Genomic DNA, 24,874 nt, shown 5'->3' on the forward strand with positions numbered 1-24,874 from the left:
TTGAAAGATGGTGTTTACTCACATTAAAGGGATCACAGAGAACACATCTGTTCAGCAGATGATGGTTATCAGTGGAGGGCAATAAAGATTGAACAGCCTTGCTTACAGGAGTCGTTAATGATAATTATTTGCTCTAAAAAAAGTGAACAAACATCTCCACTTGTCCTGGTCATGTTTCTGCAGGTTGAATCCATCCCTTAATATTTAATGGACATGTGATCATGTAAACTAGTACAAAAGAGTACTATCTTTGCATATACCACTTAGGATTTAATTTAGATTGGTCACCTTATCACCAAAGACTAAAAAAAAACATTTAGTTAGCACCAAAAATATTTACATCCATCTGTGTTTGTATGGGACAATGCATTGAACATACGATTTTGGGTATTGATGAGCTTCTTTCACTGGTCTTTTTTGATACCCACAGTAAAGTCTAATACTCTGGCCTTGTGGTATTCGGCAGTGTGGAATCTAAGTGGAAGTAATTTGCAGTTTTAGGACCTTCAATTTACATACTACTTAATGCGTCAGGCAGCTCATGAGAGAAGGCAACTGAAACAACATTTTGATACATTGCTCGATTAAAAAAAAGTCACACATTATCGAAAAGTAGTGTTGTCAGAAAGAGCATCTCTAAAATCCTGCTAAATGTTCTCAGTCCCTTGACAGCCTTTTTTTCTTTAAATTAATTTTATTATTTTAACACTACATATCTAGCATCATTTATTGCCAAAGAGTTGAACCTCCACCAGAGCAAACAATGTGTAACAGCATATGCATTATCATTGTTACATAAAAGAAGATAAAGAAGATATTATCAAACAATGCTGAAAGGCTATTTTAGTAAGTCGTGACATCAGTACAGTTTGCAAACATCTTTCATACAATACTTGACCTCTTCCTTATTTCTGTATTTATATTTCTCTTCTTAACCTCATCTGGCAGTTTTTCTTGTCTTGTAAAACGTCATCCATTCCAGATGGATTCACAGTCAATGTTGTGCATTTAGTCCCATTTCCCCCAGATCCTTTGATACTTCTTTGTACATCATCTATTGTTATATATTTCTCTTTCCATAGCATTGCACCAATCCACATCAGGGAGCCAAATATTGAATTTTGGTGACGCTTTATCACCTCATTTATGTGCTATATTTCTTCTGTGAAGAGCCAGTCCTACATTACAAAACAGAAGTAAGGCTTACTTAACCAATATTCCTAACTGCATTAGTTTAATATTCCAGTCTATTTGGATATATTGAACATCACTTAAGTGTTTGTAAATATTCTCCCAGCACTTGGCTATTTTAGGGCATTTCCACTACATGTGGATACATGTCCCTTTCATACCACATTTCCTTAACCGCATGCGCGCTACGGGTTTTCCCGCTGTGCGCTGAAATTTGAAAATCGCGCGGTTCGTGACAAAGCCAGCTCGTCATCCGCGCAGCGCAGGTAACGCCTATGACGAGCTGGCTTTGTCATCCGCAGCGAAGGGGTTAAACATACACCATTGTGTATGTATCCCATACACTTGAGTTTTCTTTCTAATGTAATAAGTTTGAAGCAAGATTTTTAACTGCTTTAGTTGGAACCCCATGTTAATTGCTACTTCTTATGGGGGCCATTTAGCTTCCTTCTAATTATCATCTTCAATATGGCCAACATCATTATCCTCTCTAATTAGTGTTAATGGGTTTGGCACGCAATATGTTAAGGTTTTATGAACTAGCGATATAGGTTTCTAACCTATGGTTTCTGTAAGAATCTGATTTATTCTGGCAGTTTATCAGCACATTTATGTTTGTGTGTGTGTATCAGTTCAGTTTGTAAACTTTATTAGGATAAACATTGTATCCATAAAAGTACAAAGCAGTAAAAACAGTGTAAAAGACAGGAGAAGAGTAACAATAAAGATTAATGGGAATTTACAATTACAAAACACAATGTTACAAGCTCAGGGTTGTTGGTAAGAAAAAAATAGTCTGAGGGTTCAAGTCAGGCCCTCAAGGTATAGCAAAACAGTCATGCAGAGTGCAAGTAGGTCATAGCAACAGGCAGTCTTTTGAGAGTCCTTCTGCAGGTCCAGGAGTGAATTGAAGTGTGGGTCTGAAAATCCTATGTTAATACCCTGGTGCCCTTCCTCTAGGAGGTGGGAGAAGCTTATTGAAAGATTCTTTGAAAAGCATGAACATTCCCAACTCTGCTGCCCTGGCTACAAGCTGGCTGCAGTGACAATATGGATGTGATAGCTCCATTGTGTGAAGGCCGAGCACACCCTATTCAGTTTCAAGTGGGACTGTGATCATTTCCAACCCCCCCCATTCTGCCAGCAAATGATCCATTAAGAGACACCTAACCCCTATATTATGTGGCTGTCTGGGAAGAATTCACAAATGTAACTGTCAGTTACACTCAGTCATGACAACCAGGACAGGCTGCAAACACAAAAGGTCAGTAAAATGGGGAGGAGACAGTCTTTTTTCAAATGTTTTAAAGAAAGGCTGAACCAATTGAATCAGATTGACTGTGTTACGTGTACATTTGAAAGCAACATCCTTATTGAGAAGATTCTACAGCAAAAAGATGCATTGATTGCAAGGAAGGAATGTGTATGAAGTGGCATGTTCAGAGTTGCCACGAATATTTCAAATTTTCCCTGAAGCCATAAGAAAAGTTTTTCTGACCATCTGAACTAGACTGGTGACATGAAGATGAAAGGTGTTGTTCACTCATTTCAAATACATTCTCTTCATATTAAGAAGAATTCAGATATCTGGCTACCAGTCCTACGTTGAGAGTATACAGTTGTTCTGAGTCCTGAGGAAGACCCTAAAAATAAGATTGGGTTTGAAACACGTCAAAATAGTTTTATACCAGAAAGTGCAGTAGAGTGAGATTACTGGCACACAAGGAATGAATCTAAATGATTGAAATGATGAGTCCCTGCAATTAGTCAGGATGTGTCCAAACTTGTGTGAGTTCCTCAGGTTAAAGTCTAATATATCGGAACAAATTGATTTAAACAAATTGTAGTAGCTACTAGTGGATGAAAAAATTCAGAACCAGGACACGTGTTGTTTCTGGTTTACACAACATTGTTGTAAATGTATATGAAGTAGGTATTTCTTTTGTCACATGTACTGTGGGTTACCAGCAGTGATGTGACCTTAATTTGATGTTTGCTACAGGTGATGGTCAACTGTATATGATTTTGTAATGTGAAAATGACAGAAAGGATCTTAAATTTAAAGTGAATAAACGGTGGTCAGGGGAATTTATTTGCTTGACCACAAAGGTTAAAATTGGATGTGTTAAAAGATCGTCAGAAATGGCATTGGCATTTTGGTTTAATTGTGCAGTGGCCTAGCATTGCTGATGTAATATTGGCCCAACCCCTGGTCTTGAAGTAACTTTCTAAAAGTGTCATTTTCAAAATTGCAATTGAAAATCTAACTTTATTAATAAATAGGATTTTTCATTGCAATTCCATTTTTACCAAACCTGAACTGGATAACCTATTAAGTGTAATAAGGCAACCCAATGTTATCCTATGGGACAGGTAGAGCTAGAACTAGTGAACAACACATTAAGGAGATTGTTACTACCAGGACATCTAAAACATAAAAGTACATGTCAAACCTTTTAATTACAATTTACCCAGTTGTATGCGCTACCTAGGTTCTTACCTTAGGGGTAACTTATATGCAATAAAAGGGGGGTGTAAGGCTTAGCAAGGTGGTTATCTTGTCAAGTCGAACTGACAGTTTGAAACTGAATTAAGGCAATGGCAGACTTGGGACATGTTTTGAGATGCTGTATGAGTGGGTTACACAATAACTGCTGCAGGCCCACTGGTAGCATTTAATTTACAAGCCCTTTGAATATGGTATACCACTCTAACAAGGGACCAATAAGTAAATTAAATATGTCAGACAGGAGTAAGCCAATCAAACCATGTTTAGGAGAGTGGGAACAAGCGCTTTGGCATTAATTAGCAGTGGTAAAGAGTCCCAAGGCCAACAAAAACAAATTGAGCAAAAAGTGGAGGGTAAAGGTAAAATGTCAAGGGTTGACCCTGCAGAGAGGGCCATGTCCAGCAAGTGTCTGATTCCTTCTGATGCTTGCAAGTGGTTGCTTATACAGTAATGATATCCATTGCATAAAATGTTGATGCATGGCCTTTTGTTTTAGAATATCTAGGATGAAACTCTATTCTTTAGAGTGAATAGCTTTTCTGGGACAAGGGACAGGTGCACCACTGGCTCCATAACCGGTCATGTGCATTCTATCATCATGCACGATCTATGAAGATTATGCCTTGCATCCCTTCCCAGCATAAAATTCAACTGATCTGGGTGTATCAAATAATGAACCTATATATTCTATTGACTAATAATTTGGCCAAGACTTTTGCATCAGCATGTACCAGAGATATCATCCTATCGGAGGATTGTTCCTTAGGCCGTTTCTATGGTTTTTAGAATTGGTATTAGGGTGGCTTCCCTTAAATCATGTGGGAGCTGTCCTTTCTCATTAGCTTAATTACTAGAACATGCAACACAGTTTAATTTGTACCAGCAGATTGCTAGGGCCTAGTGCTTTGATTAAAGCTTCTCAGTATCTCTTCAGAATGGATATCCTATTTTTGGGGCCCAGTCAAGTGTGAGCAATGGCAAGTCATCTATAATACTTTCCACTTGTGAAGTCTTATAAATGCCCTTTTCATCTGTCGTGTGATGTCCCACTTTTTATTTCTTTAAAGTATGACACAAAACTTTTTGCTATCTGTGTACCAGCCTTGGCTTCATTACCATCATTATCTATTATTTTATGTATCTGTCTTGCACCCTGTTTTTTCCAACAAGGCTAGGACTTTGACAGGCTTATTCTTGACCATGCAGATGTCTTTGTCTACATAAGTATATCTTCTTAGCGTTCTTCTCTTCTAGTGCCTTAAGTCTGCTTGTTTTGCTTCTCTTTCTCATCTTTGACTCTTCTTTTTCTTTTTCTATTTGTTATCTCCAGATCATCTAAGTCCTGCAGTACTTGAACATTCCTTGCCCACTTATTACTGTTTTAAATGTCTCCCATAGTACTTGAAGTTTCTGCATTTTTGTTAAAGAAAAGCTGTTTGGTCTCCCTCATATTTTTTTTACTGTTCTTTTTTTAATGATCCACATACCCCACCCCCTGGGTTGGTCCACTGCCTCTTCTTCGGGTGCTACAACGCACAACGGGCCCCGCCAGAGTTCTTTAGAGCATGTCACAACTTTAGACCAACATGATCTAACTTCAAACGCACATGGAATTTAAGAGACACCTTAGTCCACATGAGACCCAAGACTGTACAAAAACAAACACAATAATCTCTGTGGGGTCTACCTTCTGTGACTGGGCATTTTCCGTGCGGTTAATGCAGGGTTTGTGCATTGACAAAAGCATCCATAAACATACAACTAAATGATCGCCAGATATGGACACAACGATCGCAATCCAATTGTAATTCCACGCACTGCATTTATATGATCACCTGCCCAAGTAATATGCTGTATGTAAGTATGACCGCAAGGATGGTAAAAACCAGAATAAGGGAACATCGCACCAACATTCGCTGCAAAAAACTGACTACCAAATTGAGTACACATTTCATTGAGAGACCACACTCTCCAGACCATCTCTCCTGGACAGTTCTAGAAATACATCCACATGTGACCAAACACTACCTGTTCCAGAAGGAGCAACAATGGATTTTCTGCTTACCTACCCAGATCACAGGTTGATGATGACATTCCTTGGGGAGAGATCCACAACTGATACACTAATCTCCACTCGATCCACCCCTTTATACAAAAATTGGGTAATCTGTGATACAAGTTTTTACCCAGCATCTAGGTCACTTTAAACACTGGTAGTCTACCTACTGGGAAAAAAACTATTTTACACAATCTACACAAAACAATATATTTTCTGAGTAGTTATTTACATTTATTGTTCAAAAGCATCTTCATGATTTTTTTTATCCGTTTCACAATTGTATCATCAATATTTGAAAATGTACAATCCCATGGTGCATTGCATCATGAACATGTCATAATGTTAAACGTTTTATCTGTCTATTAACAATTCAAAACATATAGCATTAGTTATTCAATAAGCCTATTTACAATAAATCCTAAATGCCAATGAAATGCTCTTCATATGAATGTTGGTGTGTCATTCTTGGAGTCCAATGCCCAATGCATTACGGGAAAGAAATTTCCCTTCATCAGGGGCGATATCCTATAAACATCAATGCATCTAATTACAATCAGTAGTACAGTTGACATCCGTTCAATATGCGACACAACAGAGGGTGCATGCTAAAAACAATGAAGAGTCCTTATATCCCAAGAAAATGCGAAAAAAAAGGGGAAGAATGAATATACAATGTCGCCATCATAGAGGGTGTGCATATCTTGCTTAAAACGTAAAGCAAAAAGAATGGAATGTAAGAAGAAAAAATGTTATTGAAAAAATGTGTTTGTAAATAGTAATTCTCGTGAGGGTCAGTGAATACACATCGCAGATGTGTTCATGTAACCAAACCTTTTTCCCTTGTGTTATCAGTTTGTATGAAAGATGCGCCATCAGGAACCTGGATCTAAAAATGTTCTGGATTGTACTGTTGCTTAGGTGTGAAATCACACGTGTTCCTGTAAGTACACAAGTGTGTATGAACTGGCTGTTAATATGCATAAATGACTTCCCTCGCAATAACTCTTCCTGATCTATATCCCTTACTGCGGTGCAATAATCATTCCTATACACATAGTGGTAAACCCTATATGAATTAATAATCTCAAAACTGTCTTGTGTGGCGGTGAAAGTTACATTCATATGTCGGATAAACTCAAAGTATCTATCTCCCAAGTTAAATATGTGTTGCACTTGGGGGTTACTAGAGAAAAATTATTATAATTTCTTACACACCTCTCTTTCAAAGGTAGTGGAACTGTCTGTCAGACGGTCTATGCATAATCCATGCTTGTGTTACGATAATAATTATATATTTAGTGCTCGAACGCAAGTAAAGGTACCTGTGGTCAGCTTGTTCATATCACATACGTGAAGGCAGCGTGAACTGATGTTATAACGGCGCTTATCCGTCTGCTCCTGCATAAAAAAATCAGTACCATAACTATTTTTGTCATGTCGTAACAAAAGTCTCAGGAGTTCATAAAACTATTCTGTGAATCATGCTGCGATGACACGTACCTTGAGTAAAGCACTTCAAAAATCCAGGGTGTAATCCAAAACCTCTGTGGCATTCACTAACTATTATCTTTCTGAACTGGCGCGGAAGGATACCAGGATACCATACAGGTATAAAAGAGTCCCGGGAGCGGGATAAAAAAAATTCCTCCTAAGAATTGTGGGAGATGTAGTTTCACTGTGTGAGAACTATACATATTGAAATAAATTCTGAGTGTTATAACTTATGACATCTAACCCTGAATGAGATAAAGGAAAAAGCTACTGAAGATGAGAGGCAAAATCAGTCATCAGTCAGGCGCAGTAATCCCCGACTGGGGACACACTATGGCGGGCCAGAGGAAGAAAGGAGACCACACCCTCCCAGAAATGCTCGGCAAAGGACAGCTAAAAGGTGACAAAGGTCAGTTGTCCCCAGGGGCACCTAGGCAGCAAATTACCCCAATGAAGGCGAGGTGCCCATCACCAAATCCTTCCTGGACACTCTATTCAACTCCCTCCGAGATGACTTCCACGCCTTGAAGCAGGAGGGGAGGTCCGGGAGATCAGGAGGTCAGGGAGATCAGGACAGAGAAAGAGTGGCCACCATCGAGGACGCCGACCGCGCAAGAAGCGAGGAAGTGGAACAACTGCAGCAGGACCTACTACGACTAAAGGAACAACAAGTGGATCTGCAAGCTCATGCAGAAGATTTGGAAAACAGGTCCCGGCGGAACAACATTTGGGTCCGGGGAGTTCCACCTAAAGAGGAAGGAACAGACATCATGGGCTACCTACAAGCCCTATTCCGGGACATCTTGGGGGAACCGGCGGACTTTGACATCAGGATTGACAGAGCACACAGAGTTTGGTTAGCGAGGTGTGCATCCGCCCCGCCTCCAAACATTCTGGCCTTTCTACCGGACTTTCCTCTCAAGGAACGCATCCTCAGGGAGGCGCAGCAAAAGCAACCCCTGAGCTTCCAGGGTCATTCAGTGGCCTTACTTCAGGACCTGTCAGCGATCACGTTACAAAAGCGCAAGGCCTTCAAGGTTGCGACAGACTTCTTGAGAGACATAGAGATCCCATACTCCTGGGGGAACCCTTTTCGCCTGATATTTAAGTGGAACGGTGCCCTGCACCAGCTTCGCTCCCTCCAGGAGACTTCCACATTGCTGGGCATCACTCAAATGGAGAGAGAGTACATCGCCAAAACCACCTCAACAGCCCTCCAGGGATGGCTGGCAGCAAATTGTTAGGCGACGCTCGCCAGCGGCGAGCTTGAGGCCGGACGCACATACCATCAAGAAAGAGATGGACAACGCCATCCAAGAGGTGGCCAAAGACACCACATCTTCAGATTGATTGTTCTCTGGGGGAAGTACTAACTAGCATCAGCCATTACGCGAGTCCAGGGGGCGGGGGGGGGCACGGGGAGCGACATGGCTGCACATCCTCACAGGGATCGCACCACAGCCCTGCGCTACGAGGGTAGGACTGGGACTATGATCGCTTGTTGGGGTACCACATGGGGGTTGGGGGGAGCGGGTTGGGATGGGAGGGGGCGAGTTGTGGTCTGGGATCGGGGAGGGGTTTGTTATAGGGGGCCACCCCTCTGTCCACTTTTTTTTCTGTTTCAATTCCCACAGGCTACACAGAGCTCCTGAGTCAACATTGAGAGACGATGACTTGCTCCCGACTTAAGATTCTCTCCCTTAATGTGCGTGGGCTAAACAACCCCATAAAATGGCGGCCGGTCCTGTCCCTTTTAGAGCACTCCACAGCTGATTTATGCCTCCTCCAGGAGACTCACTTGCTAACTAAAGACCAGCACTGACTTAAGTTCTGTGCCTTCCCCACGCAACTCTTCTTATCCTCCTCCAAGAAAGCGGCAGGGGTAGAAATTCTGGTGTCCAGATCATTTCCGGGCAAAGTCCTCCACCGAGAAGCAGGGATAAAAGGGCTACTACTTGTGTATCGCTTCCGAATAGCAGGCCAGATGGTAGTGGGGGGTTCTGTATATGCACCCAACGACGGGCAAGAAGTCTTTCTCCAGAAAGCGTTAGCAGCAGCCACGGCCAACACTGAACAACAGTTACTGCTGGGGGGAGACCTTAACTTAGTCTTCTATAACGCGACAGACTGCTCCTGCCAAAGGTCGGGTCAGGTGGGAGCTCTTTCTTAGTCCGGACATGCGCACCTCCGGGACCTAGGACTCATTGACTTGTGGAGACACTTACACCCACGCAGTACAGCTTGCACCTACTATTCGGGGGCCCATAAGTCCTATGCTAGACTTGATTACTTTCTCTGCTCTTCCCCACTGATGCTGCGAGCACAGGAGGTAGACATCATGCCGGCATCACTATCTGACCATTCCCCGATGGTAGCCCCCTTCCTACTCCCAGCCGCACCGACACCGCAGCGACACTGGCGCCTTAGGGAATCCCTCCTACATACCCCTTCAACGGTGGACCGGATTAAATCCGCCATCACACACTTCTTAACCCAAAACAACAACACTGAGACTTCACGTTCAACGCAGTGGGCTGCCCTTAAAGTTGTATTGCGGGGCAAATTTATTTCTATTGCTGCTACGGCCAAAAACAAAGAGCATGCACAGAAACGGGCAGAAATTGCGCAGAGTGAAGCCGAGCTGGAGCAAATGCACCAGCGTGCAGGAGCAGCACAGGCCTGGCACCAATTGTGTGCAGAGAGGAAAATGTTAGCAACTTTGGACCAAGATAGAGCGGAATATGCAGCCCACTGTCTTTGGTAGGCCTATTACGCAGGGGGGACAGATGTGGACGTCTGCTAGAGAACAAGCTGCGTGAGCAGCGCCAGAGACACGGAGTACAGGCCATATGAACCGATCAAGGTGACTTGGTATCGGATGACGTGGCAATAGTGGAGGCCTTTGGCGCATTTTATGAGTCTCTCCATGCCGGTGACACGCTTGACCCGCAGGTGGGTCAGGGATACTTGCAGGGTGTGCGCCTCCCCTCCCTAAACTCAGCTCAGGTGGATTTTCTAGACAGACCCATCGGCCTCGAGGAGGTGGTGTCAGTGATCTCACGCCTGAAACTTGGGAAATCCCCCGGCCCCGATGGGTACCCAGCGATTTTTTACACAACGTTCTGTCACCAGGTGTCCCCCCTGTTGCGAGATCTGTTTAACTCTTTTGCCCAACCTGGAGGGATCCATGCAGAACTTTTAGAAGCAGTGATCCCGGTTATACCGAAGCCCGGCCGGGACGCAACTCGCTGTAGCTCGCATCGACCGATTTTGCTCAAGAACATTGACTTCAAACTGTACACGGGCATTCTGGCAGGACGGTTAGCACCCTACATGTCACAGCTGGTGGAACCGGACCAAGCCAGCTTCATACCTCAGCGCCAAACCAGTGACAACACTAAGCGGGTCCTCCACCTCATAGAAGCAGGGTCACGCACGCGACCACACTGTATGGTACTCGCAATAAATGCCGAAAAGGCCTTCGATAGGGTGCACTGGCCCTATATGGAACAGGTCTAGCACCTCTTTGGTCTGGGGGACGTTCTCTGCACCCGTATTCTGAATTGCTACAAGCTGCCTAATGCAGCAGTGCACGTCAATGGGCATACATCCTTTCGCTTCCCGATTGGCAGGGGGACCAGACAAGGGTGCCCCCTCTCACCTATCTTGTTTGCCCTATATATGGAACCGCTGGCGCAAAGGATTCAGCAACATGCCCTCATCAAAGGAATCAAATTTGGAGGGGACACACAAGATTAGCCTATATGATGATGATATTTTACTCTCCGTCAAGACCCCGTCCAATATCTTTGTGCGCTTTTTATTGAACTGCACAGTTTCACGCTCGCCTCCGGGTTCAAAATTAACACCGATAAATCAATCGCCCTCAATATCTCCCTGTCATCCGAGACGTTGGCCGAGGTACAGGAGGAACACTCTATGCAGTAGTCTAGCACCACAGCCCCATAACTGGGGGTCCTCCTGGGCCCAACCATTCCAACCACCATAAGAGCGAACTATACCAGACTCCACACGCAGCTCCGCTGAGAGCTCCGGAGATGGAATCGCCATTCCCTCTCCTGGCTGGGGAGGATAGCTGCCACCAAAATGACACTCCTGCCGCTGATACTTTACCTGTTTCAGACCCTTCCCTTATGTCCCCCGACGGGCTGGATCCAACAATACGAATTGGTGCGTTTCATATGGCAGGGTCGTCGCCCGCGCTTTAAGCAAGCCATTGCAGTCCTCCCGCCTGAACACGGTGGCGTAGGGGTATCCGATCTACAACTCTATTTCTATGCGGCACAGCTCTGAAGCCTAGTGGAATGGCATCAGTTGGAATCTGGCAAAAATTGGCTCTTCCAGGACCAGGCAGTGGCGGGCATGCCCTTACAAGGGCTCCCCTTCCTCCCGAAACACCACCGGCCGCCTAACCTCTACGCGTCCCAGATCACTGGCACGGTCATGGAGGTGTGGGATCAGGCCACCACCAAACACGAGTTAACATCTTTCCCATCCCCTCTAACACCGCTATTTGCCAACTCCGACTTCACCCCAGCTTTTGACCCTAAGGCGTTTGCGGCAAGGCGACAATCCCCTTGCAGGTCTCTAGGACATCTCTTTAACCTGAATGGTATCCTTTCATTTCAACAGATGAGAGAGGACTATGGCATCCCAGAGGGTGATAGGTTATCCTATCTGCTGGTTCGTCATTGGGCTCTTCATCCACAGGTTAGGCCGGGAGCGCAACATCATCTCACTCCATACGAGAAGTGGCTAGTCACTCGCATGTCTGACAAAAAACTAATTTCTGACCTGTACCAACACCTCCTTGCTACAAACATTTACACATACAAGGCTGGTAGGTGTCGGTGGGAGCGGAACCTGGGGAGGGCCCTCACACCCAAAGAGTGGCACGGTATTTACCACAGAGCTAGATACTCCGCATATCATGCAGGCCTGACTGAAACCCTGACCAAAGTTGCCACTTATTGGTACCATACACCTGAGCTCCTTCATCAATTCGACCCCCGCATTAGTGACCGTTGCTGGAGAGGATGTGGGGAACGATGCACACTAGAACATTTGCTGTGGAGGTGCGACCAACTGCAGGGGTACTGGAGCACAATTCTGGAGGGCATAGGCTCACACCTAGATACCCAACTTCCCTGGTTCCCGGCCTATGTCCTTCTGGGGTTGCCCGACGCCTTGATGTATCCCTTGAAATCACGGAGGGGACGCCTTATTGCTATTGCACTAGGGGCGGCTACACAATACATTTTAGCTCATTGGAGGACTCCACAGGCCCCCTACATACAGGCTGACTGCACAGGTTGTGGATGGTGCTCGGCATGGAGAAGCTGTCGTTTGTGCTGGCCGGGAGAGGGGAGGGATTCCGGGAATTGTGGCGGCCCTTTTTGACACTACTCACAGGGGAGTTCCATGAACTGAGTTGTCCAAGATACCTACGCCTTCTTCGTTTGTCAGATACCCCAATCCCAGAACGAAGGGAACCTGTGCACAAACAGAAGGCCACCACTGTTGAATCTTTCATCTTCTCCCTTTTTTCTCCCTAGTGGGGTTCTCCTTTTGATTTGTGGACAGAGGAGGGAGGTTGGGGGGAGGGTTATGTTGCTTTGTTTTGGGTGTTCTATGTGACCTGTATAGTTGTTCAGCTCCTAGTAATCTCCGAATATGTTTGTCTTTATTGAATTGGAGCCTGTCTTGATATGCCTGACGAAAAGATAGAGGTCCTATTGTCTTGTTTTTTCTGAAATTCCAATAAAAGATTTAAATTATAAAAATCTTTCTTTCTCATTTGCATCAGTAGCAGTATAGCCAACTCTGTCCATATCTAATGCAATGTGTTACATGCTAAATACTCTCCCATCCTTATAACAATGAAAGTATCAAAGATATACTACCTAAGTAAGTGTGTCTAAAATACCACTTTGGCAACATGCTCCCCGCTGTTTCTCAAATATTGGGCAGTGCAATATCATCACAGATCAATCATATACATGACAATACCTTGAGCCAGGATGGGTCTACAAATCTACCCTCTGTAGGCAGACCTCCCTTAGTCTCTGCAGTATCCATTCTATTGCATATTTTCTCTGCTGGATCATCGATTTCAATTATGCATTCCATTAAGGTCTTTATAGTGTGGTACAGTTTGTTCAGTTCAACTGTTGTATCTTGTTCATGCCCTACTGTATCAGAATTTTCCATTCTTTCTCTGTCAGTTTCTTCTGATTGACTTGTTGGGTTCTTTGCTTGAGGCCCGATCTGTTCTCCAGGTCCTTCATATGATCTGGGATGTACTGATCCCGTTTGCGGCACCACCTGATACCATCCATCATCCAGATTTAGGCTTCCTTCGGCATACAGAAATACCTTGTCTTTGCTTCCATTGTCACTTTCAGATGTGCAGGAAACAGCACAATATATATGAGTTCATTGTCTCTGAGGGCCCTTATCACTGAATGTAAATTCTTCCTTAATTTCTGCATTACCAGGCTGAGTATCATCTGAAACAGATTATCAGTAAAATATTGTGATGATAAGTATATCATGGAACAGAATATTGCAGGTAAGAATATTTGGCCGGATTACGATGCTGGGCAGAAAGCCATCTACAGCTAGTCGGAGGCTTTCCTTCTGACATCTATGGTTTCCATCCTGCCGCTGTATCATAATACTGGCCGTCGGAGGGAAACCTGGTGGGGAGATTCTGCTCCACTTCCGACGGAATGATATTCCCATATTGATGGAAGAGCTAGTCGCTGCTCTGATCTTTGGAATATGTTGTCACTTTCCACCGCTCCTTTCAAGGCAGTCTGCCCGCCCTGAAAAGACCGGTGCAAAGTAACTTTGGGGGCCCCTAGCAAGACCCCCTTCTCCTCAGGCCCTTTCTATGGGGCCCCCTATGGTGCCCAGCTAAACATCCATGCACCGTGTGGCAGTCACCATGTGGCCGCACAGTGCAGGGAGGCTTGTAAACCGAAACATCCCGCAACCGTGTGGCAGGCACCGTGCGCCCGCACGGTGCAGGGATGTTTGTACACATTTATTTTGCAATTGCAGCTTGTGCTGAGGCTCATTTCCGCCTGCCGCACAAGCAGCTATAGAAAAATGTGTGCTTCCAAAATTGCATCTAAATAGAGAGGTTAGAATCGCCGACCTATTGTCGGGCGGTTCGATCCCACAACGATGTTACCAACCGACATCGTAATTAGGCATATTGTGTTTTCAACTTGCTCTTTTAAATATAGCTGTATATATATATCAATTTTATAATATTTTGAACTGTTTTATGATTTTGTGTGTTTGAGCTATAAATTTGCTTTTGTTAGTTGGCTGTAATATTTTTAGTAGTTGTTTTATTGCTTTGGTAATATTTTTAAATCTTGTTTGAAGTGTATTTATTTTTTTATAATAATTGTGGGTTGCTTGGTTTATAAGGAAGTAGGTTGGGAAGATATTTTAATTTGTTTTTATTTTTATATAAATGTTTTCAATTTGTTAACATTAATTGTGTAGTGTATTTAGTACCTTTGTAAATTATATATTAGATGCATTAATTAATTAATACTGTTTAGAATTGTTATTTATTTCTTTTCAATTGGTCAATTAGAATAGCTACGCAATTGTTTTACTTTAATTGCTTATGTTTTTTGTAAATTGTTGATTCAGTTTTTCTTTTAACTGAACAATTACGTTGTTAACTATTTAAATTATTTAACTGATTACTTAATTTATTTCCTTCTTTTTAATGTGTTACGTTTGGGTTTTCTATTACGTGTACTTTGTTATTTGTTGCTAATTGCTTAATTGTTTTGTGCATCATTTCAAATTGTGTGCAGGTTGCTGGGACTGTAAGGGAGTAGGGTTAAACATGTTTTTCGATAATTGTTTTATTTTTTTAATTGGTACATATTGATTAAATCGATAATTGTCTTAAATAGTTATTTTTTTAATGTACGTGTTTTATTAAGTTTTGTATTTGTTTATCAAGGATATGGTGCTTTAAAAAAATATTTAATTTGATGTTTTTACACTAAATTTAAATATTGCAATTATTTTAAATTTTGTATAATCATTATTAAATTTTTTCAATCACTTTCCCTACCATGACTTAGCTTGAAGAGGGAAAATTAAATCTGACCCCTCCAAATTCCATTGTTTTCCCTACTGTTGCGAAGGTTGGAGTGCAGATCTGATACCTTCACCCATAGGTACTCATGGATCCAAATGGTATGACTGACCTTAAGCCATTCTATGTCACTTAGGGAGACAAAGCTATTTTGCTACCATCTGCCCACTTTCCTTTATCCTCTCTGCACCATAAACATCATGCTTATACATTGCTTAATTTAGGCCGGTGCTTTCCAGTGCTCAGCACCGGCACTTAATTGGTTTCAGGTGTCGGCACCAGCACAAATTTCTCAACATCATATTTAGAACAGTCTACCACAAGGTGGGGCTGCTCATCTAATTTAGAGATGAGCAGAACAACGGTTGTTTAGGAATACAATATACACTAAAATTGTTCATACTTGGCTCCCCAGCCATTCCTTTAGCTTTGGGAACCTGGAATAATCTGAACTGATGCATTCACATGCGAAAGAGATGGTTACTTGTTGTTTTGGCAACATTGACAAGGGCAATGGGTGATGCAAGCTGCAGTGGCCTCCTGGTCAGAGCCCTGGCACTTAACATTTAACAAACTAAGCACTGTGCCTATCAACTGAGACTTATATTTCTTTTTACCAATTCTTTCACAGAGAATGGGTTCGTTAAATTACAAAAAGGAAAGATAAAGGGAAATACTAAGAGCAATCCTATCCTGTAGTCTTCATCCCCTTATCTACCACTATAAGATCTAACAGTACCCACATTTCAAGATTGTGAATGTAACAGGGCAGGTTTCATTCTCATGAGCATTACATATTTGCATAGTATATAACAGGAAGTTATCTCTCAATCATAAGCCTAATTATTGGTGTATCCAAATTTGTGATCATGGTAGGCCATATTCCATATTCATGTCAGGGAAATATTTAATGACACCATCAAACAGCATGTCATCAATAGTGTGCCTACCCCTAGTTCGCTGGTTTACTATAGATCCTGCTATAAGTATTTCTCTTTTCCCTTAGGGCGAACTCCCAGTTATTTGTGTGTTTTATGCAATGTGTGTCAAAGGTACTGAATAATGGGGTTAGAAATGAGTGGGCTCAGCCCTCTGCTGATTTCAGAATTGTTCTTTCCATAATTTGAATGCTGCCAGATGGGTGTTTCCATACCTGAGGTAAGCATATGGGTAGTGTGTCATTACTGATGTGCAAGCCCGTACATCTCCATGTGTGGTGGACATACACCTCCCTGATAGTGTAGGTGCATCCAGTTTCAAGCCTTTTAAGCCAGGCTTAACATCTCCCCATATTATGAGTTTTATCTTTCCCTCTAAGGAACATGGTAAATCTAGAGGTATCTTCAGGGAGATAATTTTAAAGATTAAATGAAACTAAGATGAAATGTTATTAAATTAATAGGTATTTTCTACACTCTAAAACCAACAGATAAAATTTAAGAAACAGCAAAATACATAAAATCCGAATGGAAGCTGTTAACAGATTATAAAGGATATACTTACAGTACCACCAGTGATAAACCACACAGGAAATTACCACATATTATTCAAATACATGCTATGGCAGGGCTATCATTAAAAATGACAATCAATCACAGCATTTATATAGCGCGCTACTCACCCGGAGGGTCTCAAGGCGCTTGGGGAGGGGGGGTCCGCTACTGCTCGAACAGCCAGGTCTTGAGCTGCTTCCTGAAGGCGAGGTGGTCTTGGGTCAGGCGGAGGCGGGTCGGGAGGGAGTTCCACATCTTGGCGGCGAGGTGGGAGAAGGATCTTTCTCCTGTGGTGGCTCTTCGGATGCGAGGGATGGCGGCGAGGGCGTGGTTGGTTGATCGAAGCTGGCGTGTGGGAGTGTAGAAGTTGAGGCGGCTGTTGAGGTATCTTGGGCCTTGGTTGTGTAGGGCTTTGTGTGCGTGGGTGAGGAGTCGGAACGTGATTCTCTTGTTGACCGGGAGCCAGTGCAGGTTTCTCAGGTGTCCAGAGATGTGGCCGTGTCGGGGGATGTCCAGGATGAGTCTTGCTGAGGCGTTCTGGATTTGCTGGAGTCTCTTCTGGAGTCTGGCAGTGGTTCCGGCGTAGAGGGAGTTGCCGTAGTCCAGTCGGCTGGTGACGAGGGCCTGGGTGACCTTCTTCCTGGTCTCGGTGGGGATCCACGGGAAGATCTTACATAGCATGTGCAGGATGTTGAAGCATGACGAGGTGACGGCGTTGACTTGTCTGGTCATGGAGAGGGAGGAGTCCAGGATGAAGCCCAGGTTGCGTGCGTGGTCCGTTGGTTTGGGTGCGCTGCCCAGGGCGGGGGGCCACCAGGAGTCCTCCCAGGCGGAGGGCGAGGATCCCAGGATGAGGACTTCCATCTTGCCTGAGTTCAGTTTCAGGCGGCTGTTCTTCATCCACTCGGCTACGTCTTTCATCCCCTCCTGTAGGCTGGCTCTGGCTGTGGCGGGGTCATTGGTGACGGAGAGGATCGGCTGGGTGTCGTCAGCGTAAGAGATGATGTTGAGGTTGTGTTGGCGTGCGATGGCCGCAAGGGGGCTCATGTAGACATTGAAGAGGGTGGGGCTGAGCGAGGAGCCTTGAGGAACGCAGCAGATGACTTCGGTGACTTCTGATCTGAAGGGGGGAGGCGGACTCTCTGAGTCCTTCCGGCGAGGAAGGAGATGATCCACTCTAGTGCCTTCTCTTGGATTCCGACGTTGCTGAGGCGCTGCTCTAGGGTGCGGTGGCAGACAGTGTCGAAAGCCGCGGAAAGGTCCAGGAGGATGAGGGCCGCTGTTTCCCCGTTGTCGAGCAGGGCTCGGATGTCATCAGTGGCAGCGATGAGGGCGGTCTCAGTGCTGTGGTTGGCCCGGAAGCCGGACTGCGAGTGGTCGAGGGATCCATTTGTCTCGAGGAAGGCGGCCAGCTGCTTGTTGACGGTCTTCTCGATGACTTTGGCCGGAAACGGGAGGAGCGAGATGGGGCGGTAGTTTTTGAGTTCGGTGGGGTCCGCTGATGGTTTCTTCAGTAGAGCGCTGAGTTCGGCATGCTTCCAGCTCTCCGGGAAGGTCGCTGTATCGAAGGAGGTGTTGATGATGTCCCGCAGGTGGGGTGCGATGAAGGAGTCGGCCTTGTTGAAGACGTGGTGAGGGCAGGGGTCGTTTGGGGATCCGGAGTGGATGGAGTTCATCGTGCGTAGGGTTTCCTCGGTGTTGATCGGGGTCCAGGTGCGGAGGGTGGTGGTTGGGGGTGCAGGTGCTGTCGTGGGGTGCGTCGGCTCTCTGCTGAAGCTGTTGTGTATGTCCGCGATCTTGTTGTGGAAGTAGGAGGTGAGGGAGTTGCAGAGGTCTTGTGATGGGGTGATGTCATTGGTTCCGGCGCTGGGGTTGGAGAGCTCTTTGACGATGTTGAAGAGTTCCTTGCTGTTGTGGGCGTTGCTGTCCAGTCGTTCCTTGAATGCAGTTTTCTTGGTGGTGTGGATCAGATGGTGGTGTTTTCGAGTGGCTAGCTTGAGGGTGGTCATGTTGTCTGGTGTTGGGTCTCTGCGCCAGGCTCTCTCTAGGGCTCGGCAGTTCCTCTTGGAGCTCTTGAGTTCGTCGGTGAACCATGGTGCTTTCTTACTGCCGGGTCTGCTGGGCGGGGTCCTCAGTGGGGCGAGGTCGTCAGCGCAGTTGCTGACGCACTTCGTGAGGTTGTTGGCGCCCTGGCTGGGGTTCGCTGAGCCTGCGGGTGGGTCCTGGCTCAGGGAGGCCGCGAGCTGGTCGGCTGTGATCTTGTTCCAACTTCTGCGTGCAACCTGTTGCTGGTGACATAGTTGAAAGCGTTCTGGAACATAACTATTCCATTAATATTACTGAAATAGAAGTCAGAAATATTTTGCAGGACCTGAAAGAGGCCAGTACAAGCTCATAAGAGCCAACAGGAACCATATTTAAAGATGTTCTTCCACACATTCTTGAACAAGCAACCAACCAACACCGTGGAATCCATCCTTAAAAAGACTAATTGCCAGAACAAGGAGAACAACCAGAGAAATACCAGTTGGGCCTAAACAATTTGCAGATATAGTCATACCCCAATATCACATTTGAAAAAGACACTTTGTTACTCTACGCCAACCAAAATAACAATAACAATAATCATTTATACAATCAGTAACAATTTATTAACCATACCTCGATGTAACACATGGATGATGGATGCCACTTTTTTAAGTTGTACCCTCCTCCACTGGGTCAAATATACACATTACATAGTCATATCAAAATAAAACATCCCAGTAGCTACACATATAAAACAACACTCTAACAACTATATCCCCCCAAAATCATCATAGACTTTAACTATGAACCAATTTTCTGGTGACAATCAGTAGCAACCCACTTAGCGTTAATGGATATGAGGCAGGCCATTTTTTGATTCAACCAAAGCATTGTGTGGTAGCACACTGTCATTTAGCAACCACATTTTCCATGGAAATGGCCACTTAATTTGCAAAGATCTACAGTTTTACTGATAAAACTGTACTGCATACAAATAATAGTGTATAGAAATCGGATTTTACTGAATATTTATCATTTGTGCTTCACCAAGCAAAGTGTCCTGATTTGTTTGGTTTCTGTTACAATTTCTGTTTCACACTTCAGAAATACCAAACAATTGTGATTATTTTTCCTTTCCAAACTGCTGATGGACGCTGGTTCACCTACAGGTATTAAATTGTTTTTGTTTTTGCAAAAATTACATCCTACAGTCTTTCCTTTTACCTTCAGTCTTTCCGTTCCTCAGCAAATTGTAACATAATTGAAACAACAATCTCCATGTTAAAAAACAGCAATTTCTTTGAAAACATAGCCTGATATTGCCTCTGTCTTTAAAGCTAAGCAAATGTGACCAGAAACACGCAGACTTTTAAGGCATCTTTATCCATTGCTTTGACTTTCACAACCCATCAAAAATTGGCTCACGACCCACCAGTCAATCGAGCCCCACAGTTTGGCAAGCACTATCCTAGATTTCAAATAATAGTAGATATTTAGGTAGTTATGCCATATTACAGACAGCAAATAATTAGTAACCTTAACATTATATGTATTTACATATTGTGGAATAGAGACAAATAACATACTGAAGATCTATGATACTTTATCTACGGCAAAAATAGCAATTTATTAAGTCAAGCACATTGATGTGTTAGTTATATGGTCTACTTTACGTGTTTACAAGTGCACAGATTTCAAACTAAAATGGTTAAAACATTTGATAAAACATTTCTATCAAAGGATATTTTGACGATTGGCTTTCACTATAAAAGTAAATCTAGTACTACATCCATAAAGCCTAGCCATCTCATACCAATATTTACTATTAAATACAAATCTACATTTATACAATGCACATTTTTCTAGAGGAAGTCAATCAATCAATCATGGTTGTTGAAGCTCAATTACTCACCCGTGAGGGTCTAAAGGTGCTGGGGGCAGCCCTGTTCAGTGTAGGGGCCGTCCGAAGCGCCAGGTTGAGGTCCTTAGGAGACTGGGGGGTCAGCCGAAGAGCCAGGTCTTGAGGTCCCTCCTGGACTGGGACAATGTGGGTGCTTGTCGGAAGTTGAGTGGGAGGTCGATCCAGGTCTTGGCTGCGAAGTAGGAGAAGGACTTTCCTCCTATTCTGGTCCTGTGAATGCGAGGGACTGTGGCCAGACGTAGATGAGGGTTCTGCGGAGAGTCGCTTAAGGGTTGGTCTGGAGTTGGAAGTGAATGTGATCCATGGGGGTCAACTTGCCATCCGGGGTGGTGGTCGTCATGCGGAGGATGTTTTGTGGACGATGGCTCCTCCTGGGTGATAGGGGTGGTCCTTGCGCAGGATCTTGTATACATCTGGGATGGCAGTGGTGATGTAGGGTGCGGAAGTTGACATTGGTCTAGGTTTCTCTGAGGAAGGCAACATCAGGCGAGTAGGTGGTGAGGAGATCCCAGATATCTGTGGTGTGCTTGTGAAGGGAGAATACATTGAGGAGGATGCAATTGAGTGGTTTGTAAGCAGTGGAGTCCAAAGGACTGGGGGCTGCTGCTGGGGTATGGAGGTGGCTGAAGATAAGGGCGCGGTGTAGACAGGAGTGAGGGCCTTTGGTGTTGTTTGGTGGCAGTTGTTGCATCCGGGGTTGAGAAGGTGGAGAGTGCTGGAGTCCTATTGGAGGCAGGTTGGAGGACCAGGGTTCCTGGCGCAGGTCGTGGAGGGGCACAGACGGGCTTGCCTTTGGCACGTCTTTAGCATGACAGCAGCACAGTCACACATTAGCCGCCATTAAGTAGGGATCAGGGGGAGGGCGGCTCAGCTGGGTGGGGGAGCAGGAAGGACACAATGGAAGGTCCATGGGGCAGCAGCAGCAGAGAAACACTCGGGGAATTGAAGAAAAAGAGAGAAAGGGGAGACCAGAAAAAAGGCAAGAGAAGGAAAAGACAAAAAAGAGAGAGAGAGAGAGATAAGAGAAAAAAGGCAAGAGAAGGAAAAGTGCTTTCCCACTAGACCTCCAGGGATGAGGCACTGGCAGGAGCCTGCGGGCGGAGGAGGGCTTCGAACACCCTGCAGTAGAGCGCTCAGGGCTCAGGGAACTGCACTCAGTGGTGGAGCTGTGCGGGGGAGAGCAGCCACACTGACCAGGAAGTGAACTGTTGCCATGTTACACTTTATACTAAAACCTTTAAAAGTGAAATGATGAAGCTGAATTTGACAATAGTATATTGAAAGATCTGAAAAAATTAGCTTAAAAGGATATTTTAAGAATGTCATATATCTTAATAATGCATTATCCCCTTCATTGAAATTAAAGATTCACCAATAAAGCTTCCCTTCCTTCAGTCTAGGCTTTCCGCAATGTGGAAGGACAAAGGACTAAGTCAAACTTGACTGAATCCGATTCCTGACAGAAAACCAAACATAATGCTTAGATGCGGAGGCATACTGGACATCCATCCTTGTAATGGTTTGCAGGTTATGGAGACAGTAGCGTAAAACACAAGGATATTATAGTGATACATGTCTATCACTTTGCATTGTTGACACTATATGCAGAAGACTGCTTTCAACTTCTTTCACACCTGAGGAGGGAGGAATGAACTATGGGGGTAATTAAACAATAAAATATAACAGTGTAGGTGGATATTTATATCTCCTCCTGAACATACTTTCTTCATACGTTTTGGAAGTCGCCAAGATTATCAGTAGTCTGCCCATGAAATTGCCCTAGGCACAGGTTACCAGGTGTACTACTGGGAATGTGATGTGGCATTTTCTGTAGGTTCCTGTTTCTGCTGTGCAGAATTCTACATAGCGTAATATTCAGAACAGGAGGATTGGCGAACAAGGGCAAATGTGCACAGATTTGCTTTCCTATTTCTCTCCACAGGGACAGCATTATTCCAATCCAGAAAGCTCTTCCCTAACATCCCATGGGAATCTGGATGTGATCTGTTCCCCTTCCCATGCTGAAAGGGGAGTTACTCCATCCCTTGACTTAAGTAAATCTCTGACCATTCCCAGGTTGCTAACAGGTCAGATTGGAGTGTGGGAATGCCCCCAAACAAAAATGTTGTGGCCAATCCCAAACTTCCAGGGGCAGCAGTGCCTTGGAACTCCCTCTTCCCACCCCTTGAGTGGGATTTGCACCTGCAGATTTCTCTGCATTCTTTGAGGAATAGTCTAAAGTAGTAAATGCATTTATGTCCACCCGGAATCCCTTTACAAGTTCATGGCAGAAATAAATGAGGTATTTATGGCCATACCCGCGTGTTAAAGTGTGTTTTGTTGCGAAAAGAACACGGTTTACATCTCTAAATTGATTGAAAAAGTGTCATCTGGGAAGGTCCATTTTCAAGGTTTTTCTTTGTCATTTAGGAAATTAAAAGATAGATGAATATGGGGTGATTGGCATAGGGAGCAGTACTTTTACGAACAGATTCATAAACATCTAACTGATGTGAGTTTCCATTCAAGAGATCACAAAACCAGCTCTCTTTGTCACGGTTAAGTTTGGTACTAGCTTAAATTATTCTATAAGTCTGTATAGTAATGCATCAAAGTTTGCAAGTTCAACAGGTGCAATTCCATTGCTATTAGTGTGACTCTGTGAAATAGGTGAAAAAGGGGGCACATCACTTGAGGTGACCATAGGACGTGCTAATTCACAACATGATCTTGGCTACAGTTTTGGAATGCCTGTTGTTTACCATTTTAGGTTGTGAGTAAATGGTTGCTTTTCACAGGAACTTTACTGGCATGAGTTGCTGAGGCTGAAGATGTAGAAGCATTTGTTGACTTCTCTAAAGTAATTATACAACACAATGCCATAACGCAAAGCAAACTAACACGACAAAAATATAGCATTTCACAACACAGAAAAACAATCAAAATAGATCGCAACGCGATAGTCACAGTGTAACACAATACAGCAGCACATGCAACACAATAATAGAACAGCACCGAAAACAACACAACTGCATCACCTGCACGCCAAAATGCAACACATCAAATATGCACAAATATTCAATATTCTTGTCTCACGTTACAACTGTTTCAAATCCGTTTTCATGTGCTTGCTCCAGTCCCTTTCTTACTTGCCACCAAGAACATGTAAATAGTGTAAGTCAAAAATGTTCTGTAATCTAATGTCTTCAAACAATAAAATCTTCAATACCATGAACAGTTCCAACAGAGTCAATAAAACTGTTTCAGAAAACAGAAACAAAAACGCTTCATTTCCTTAAAATTAGATGTTAATAAGCAGAGGAAATTATGCTCCCACATACTCAAAGACTTTCATTTCTTGGGGTGCAAATATGCAAAGCTGAATTGTCCTACATCTCATACAAGAGTATGCAAATACAAAACAATGGGCTCCACTAGGCTGATGGAGACAGCACCAATCAAGTCAGTTCTTTCTCACGAAATCTAAACTTAAAGAAGACCTGAAAAACAGATATCATCACCTCGTACAAAACTAGACAAAGAGAAGATGGTCTTCATGTTTGATTAAGCGAAAATCCTTCCTAATCCGAAGAGAAGCATGCAAAGGAATATATTTAAATTAGCTTCTTACCGTACAACCTGCGAGTGGATCCTTCATGCTGCACTCTTCCTCCGGTGTGCTCTTTAACCTTTGGACAGCTAACTGATAACAGGGAACTTCCTGTGCTCTTAGGTGATAACGGTAACCATGGTAATTATAGGACATTACTCTAGACAACCAGGAAGCAGCTGGCATGGACTTTACTCCTACTCATTTGACTCAGTCGGAGTAGTTTAAATAATGGTTTCGACGCACTGTTGAAAACTTTGTAATGAGATATATCTATTTCAGCTCATAGCTCGTGAACGTGAATTAATTCATGTTTTGCAATCACAACTCCACAGTCACTGGCGCCATATTCTACGACTGTCTTCTCAAATCTCTTCCTATTGGACAGGAATGCCTTTCTTCCAATACATGTGTGGT

At 43.9% G+C, this 24,874-nt stretch overlaps 1 protein-coding gene across 18 annotated transcripts in view; it reads right to left on the reverse strand.

The window, feature by feature from the left end:
- NOSTRIN (nitric oxide synthase trafficking) overlaps positions 1-24,556 on the reverse strand; it is a 709,159-nt gene extending 684,603 nt beyond the window's left edge. For 4 of the 18 annotated variants that reach the window (XM_086956563.1, XM_086956565.1, XM_086956564.1 and 1 more), the window contains exon 1: positions 13,281-13,781. In XM_086956563.1, the coding sequence (XP_086812689.1) occupies positions 13,281-13,481 (201 nt within the window). In that variant the 5' untranslated portion in view covers positions 13,482-13,781. Of the gene's footprint in view, positions 1-7,081; positions 7,158-13,280; positions 13,782-24,478 lie in introns of those variants that run through there. The other 14 variants (XM_086956580.1, XM_086956578.1, XM_086956577.1 and 11 more) reach the window with 8 other exon arrangements.
- Positions 24,557-24,874: the final 318 nt, after the last annotated feature.

This window comes from Lissotriton vulgaris, chromosome 2_1, assembly GCF_964263255.1.
Source record: "Lissotriton vulgaris chromosome 2_1, aLisVul1.2, whole genome shotgun sequence".
Lineage (NCBI taxonomy): Eukaryota > Metazoa > Chordata > Amphibia > Caudata > Salamandridae > Lissotriton > Lissotriton vulgaris.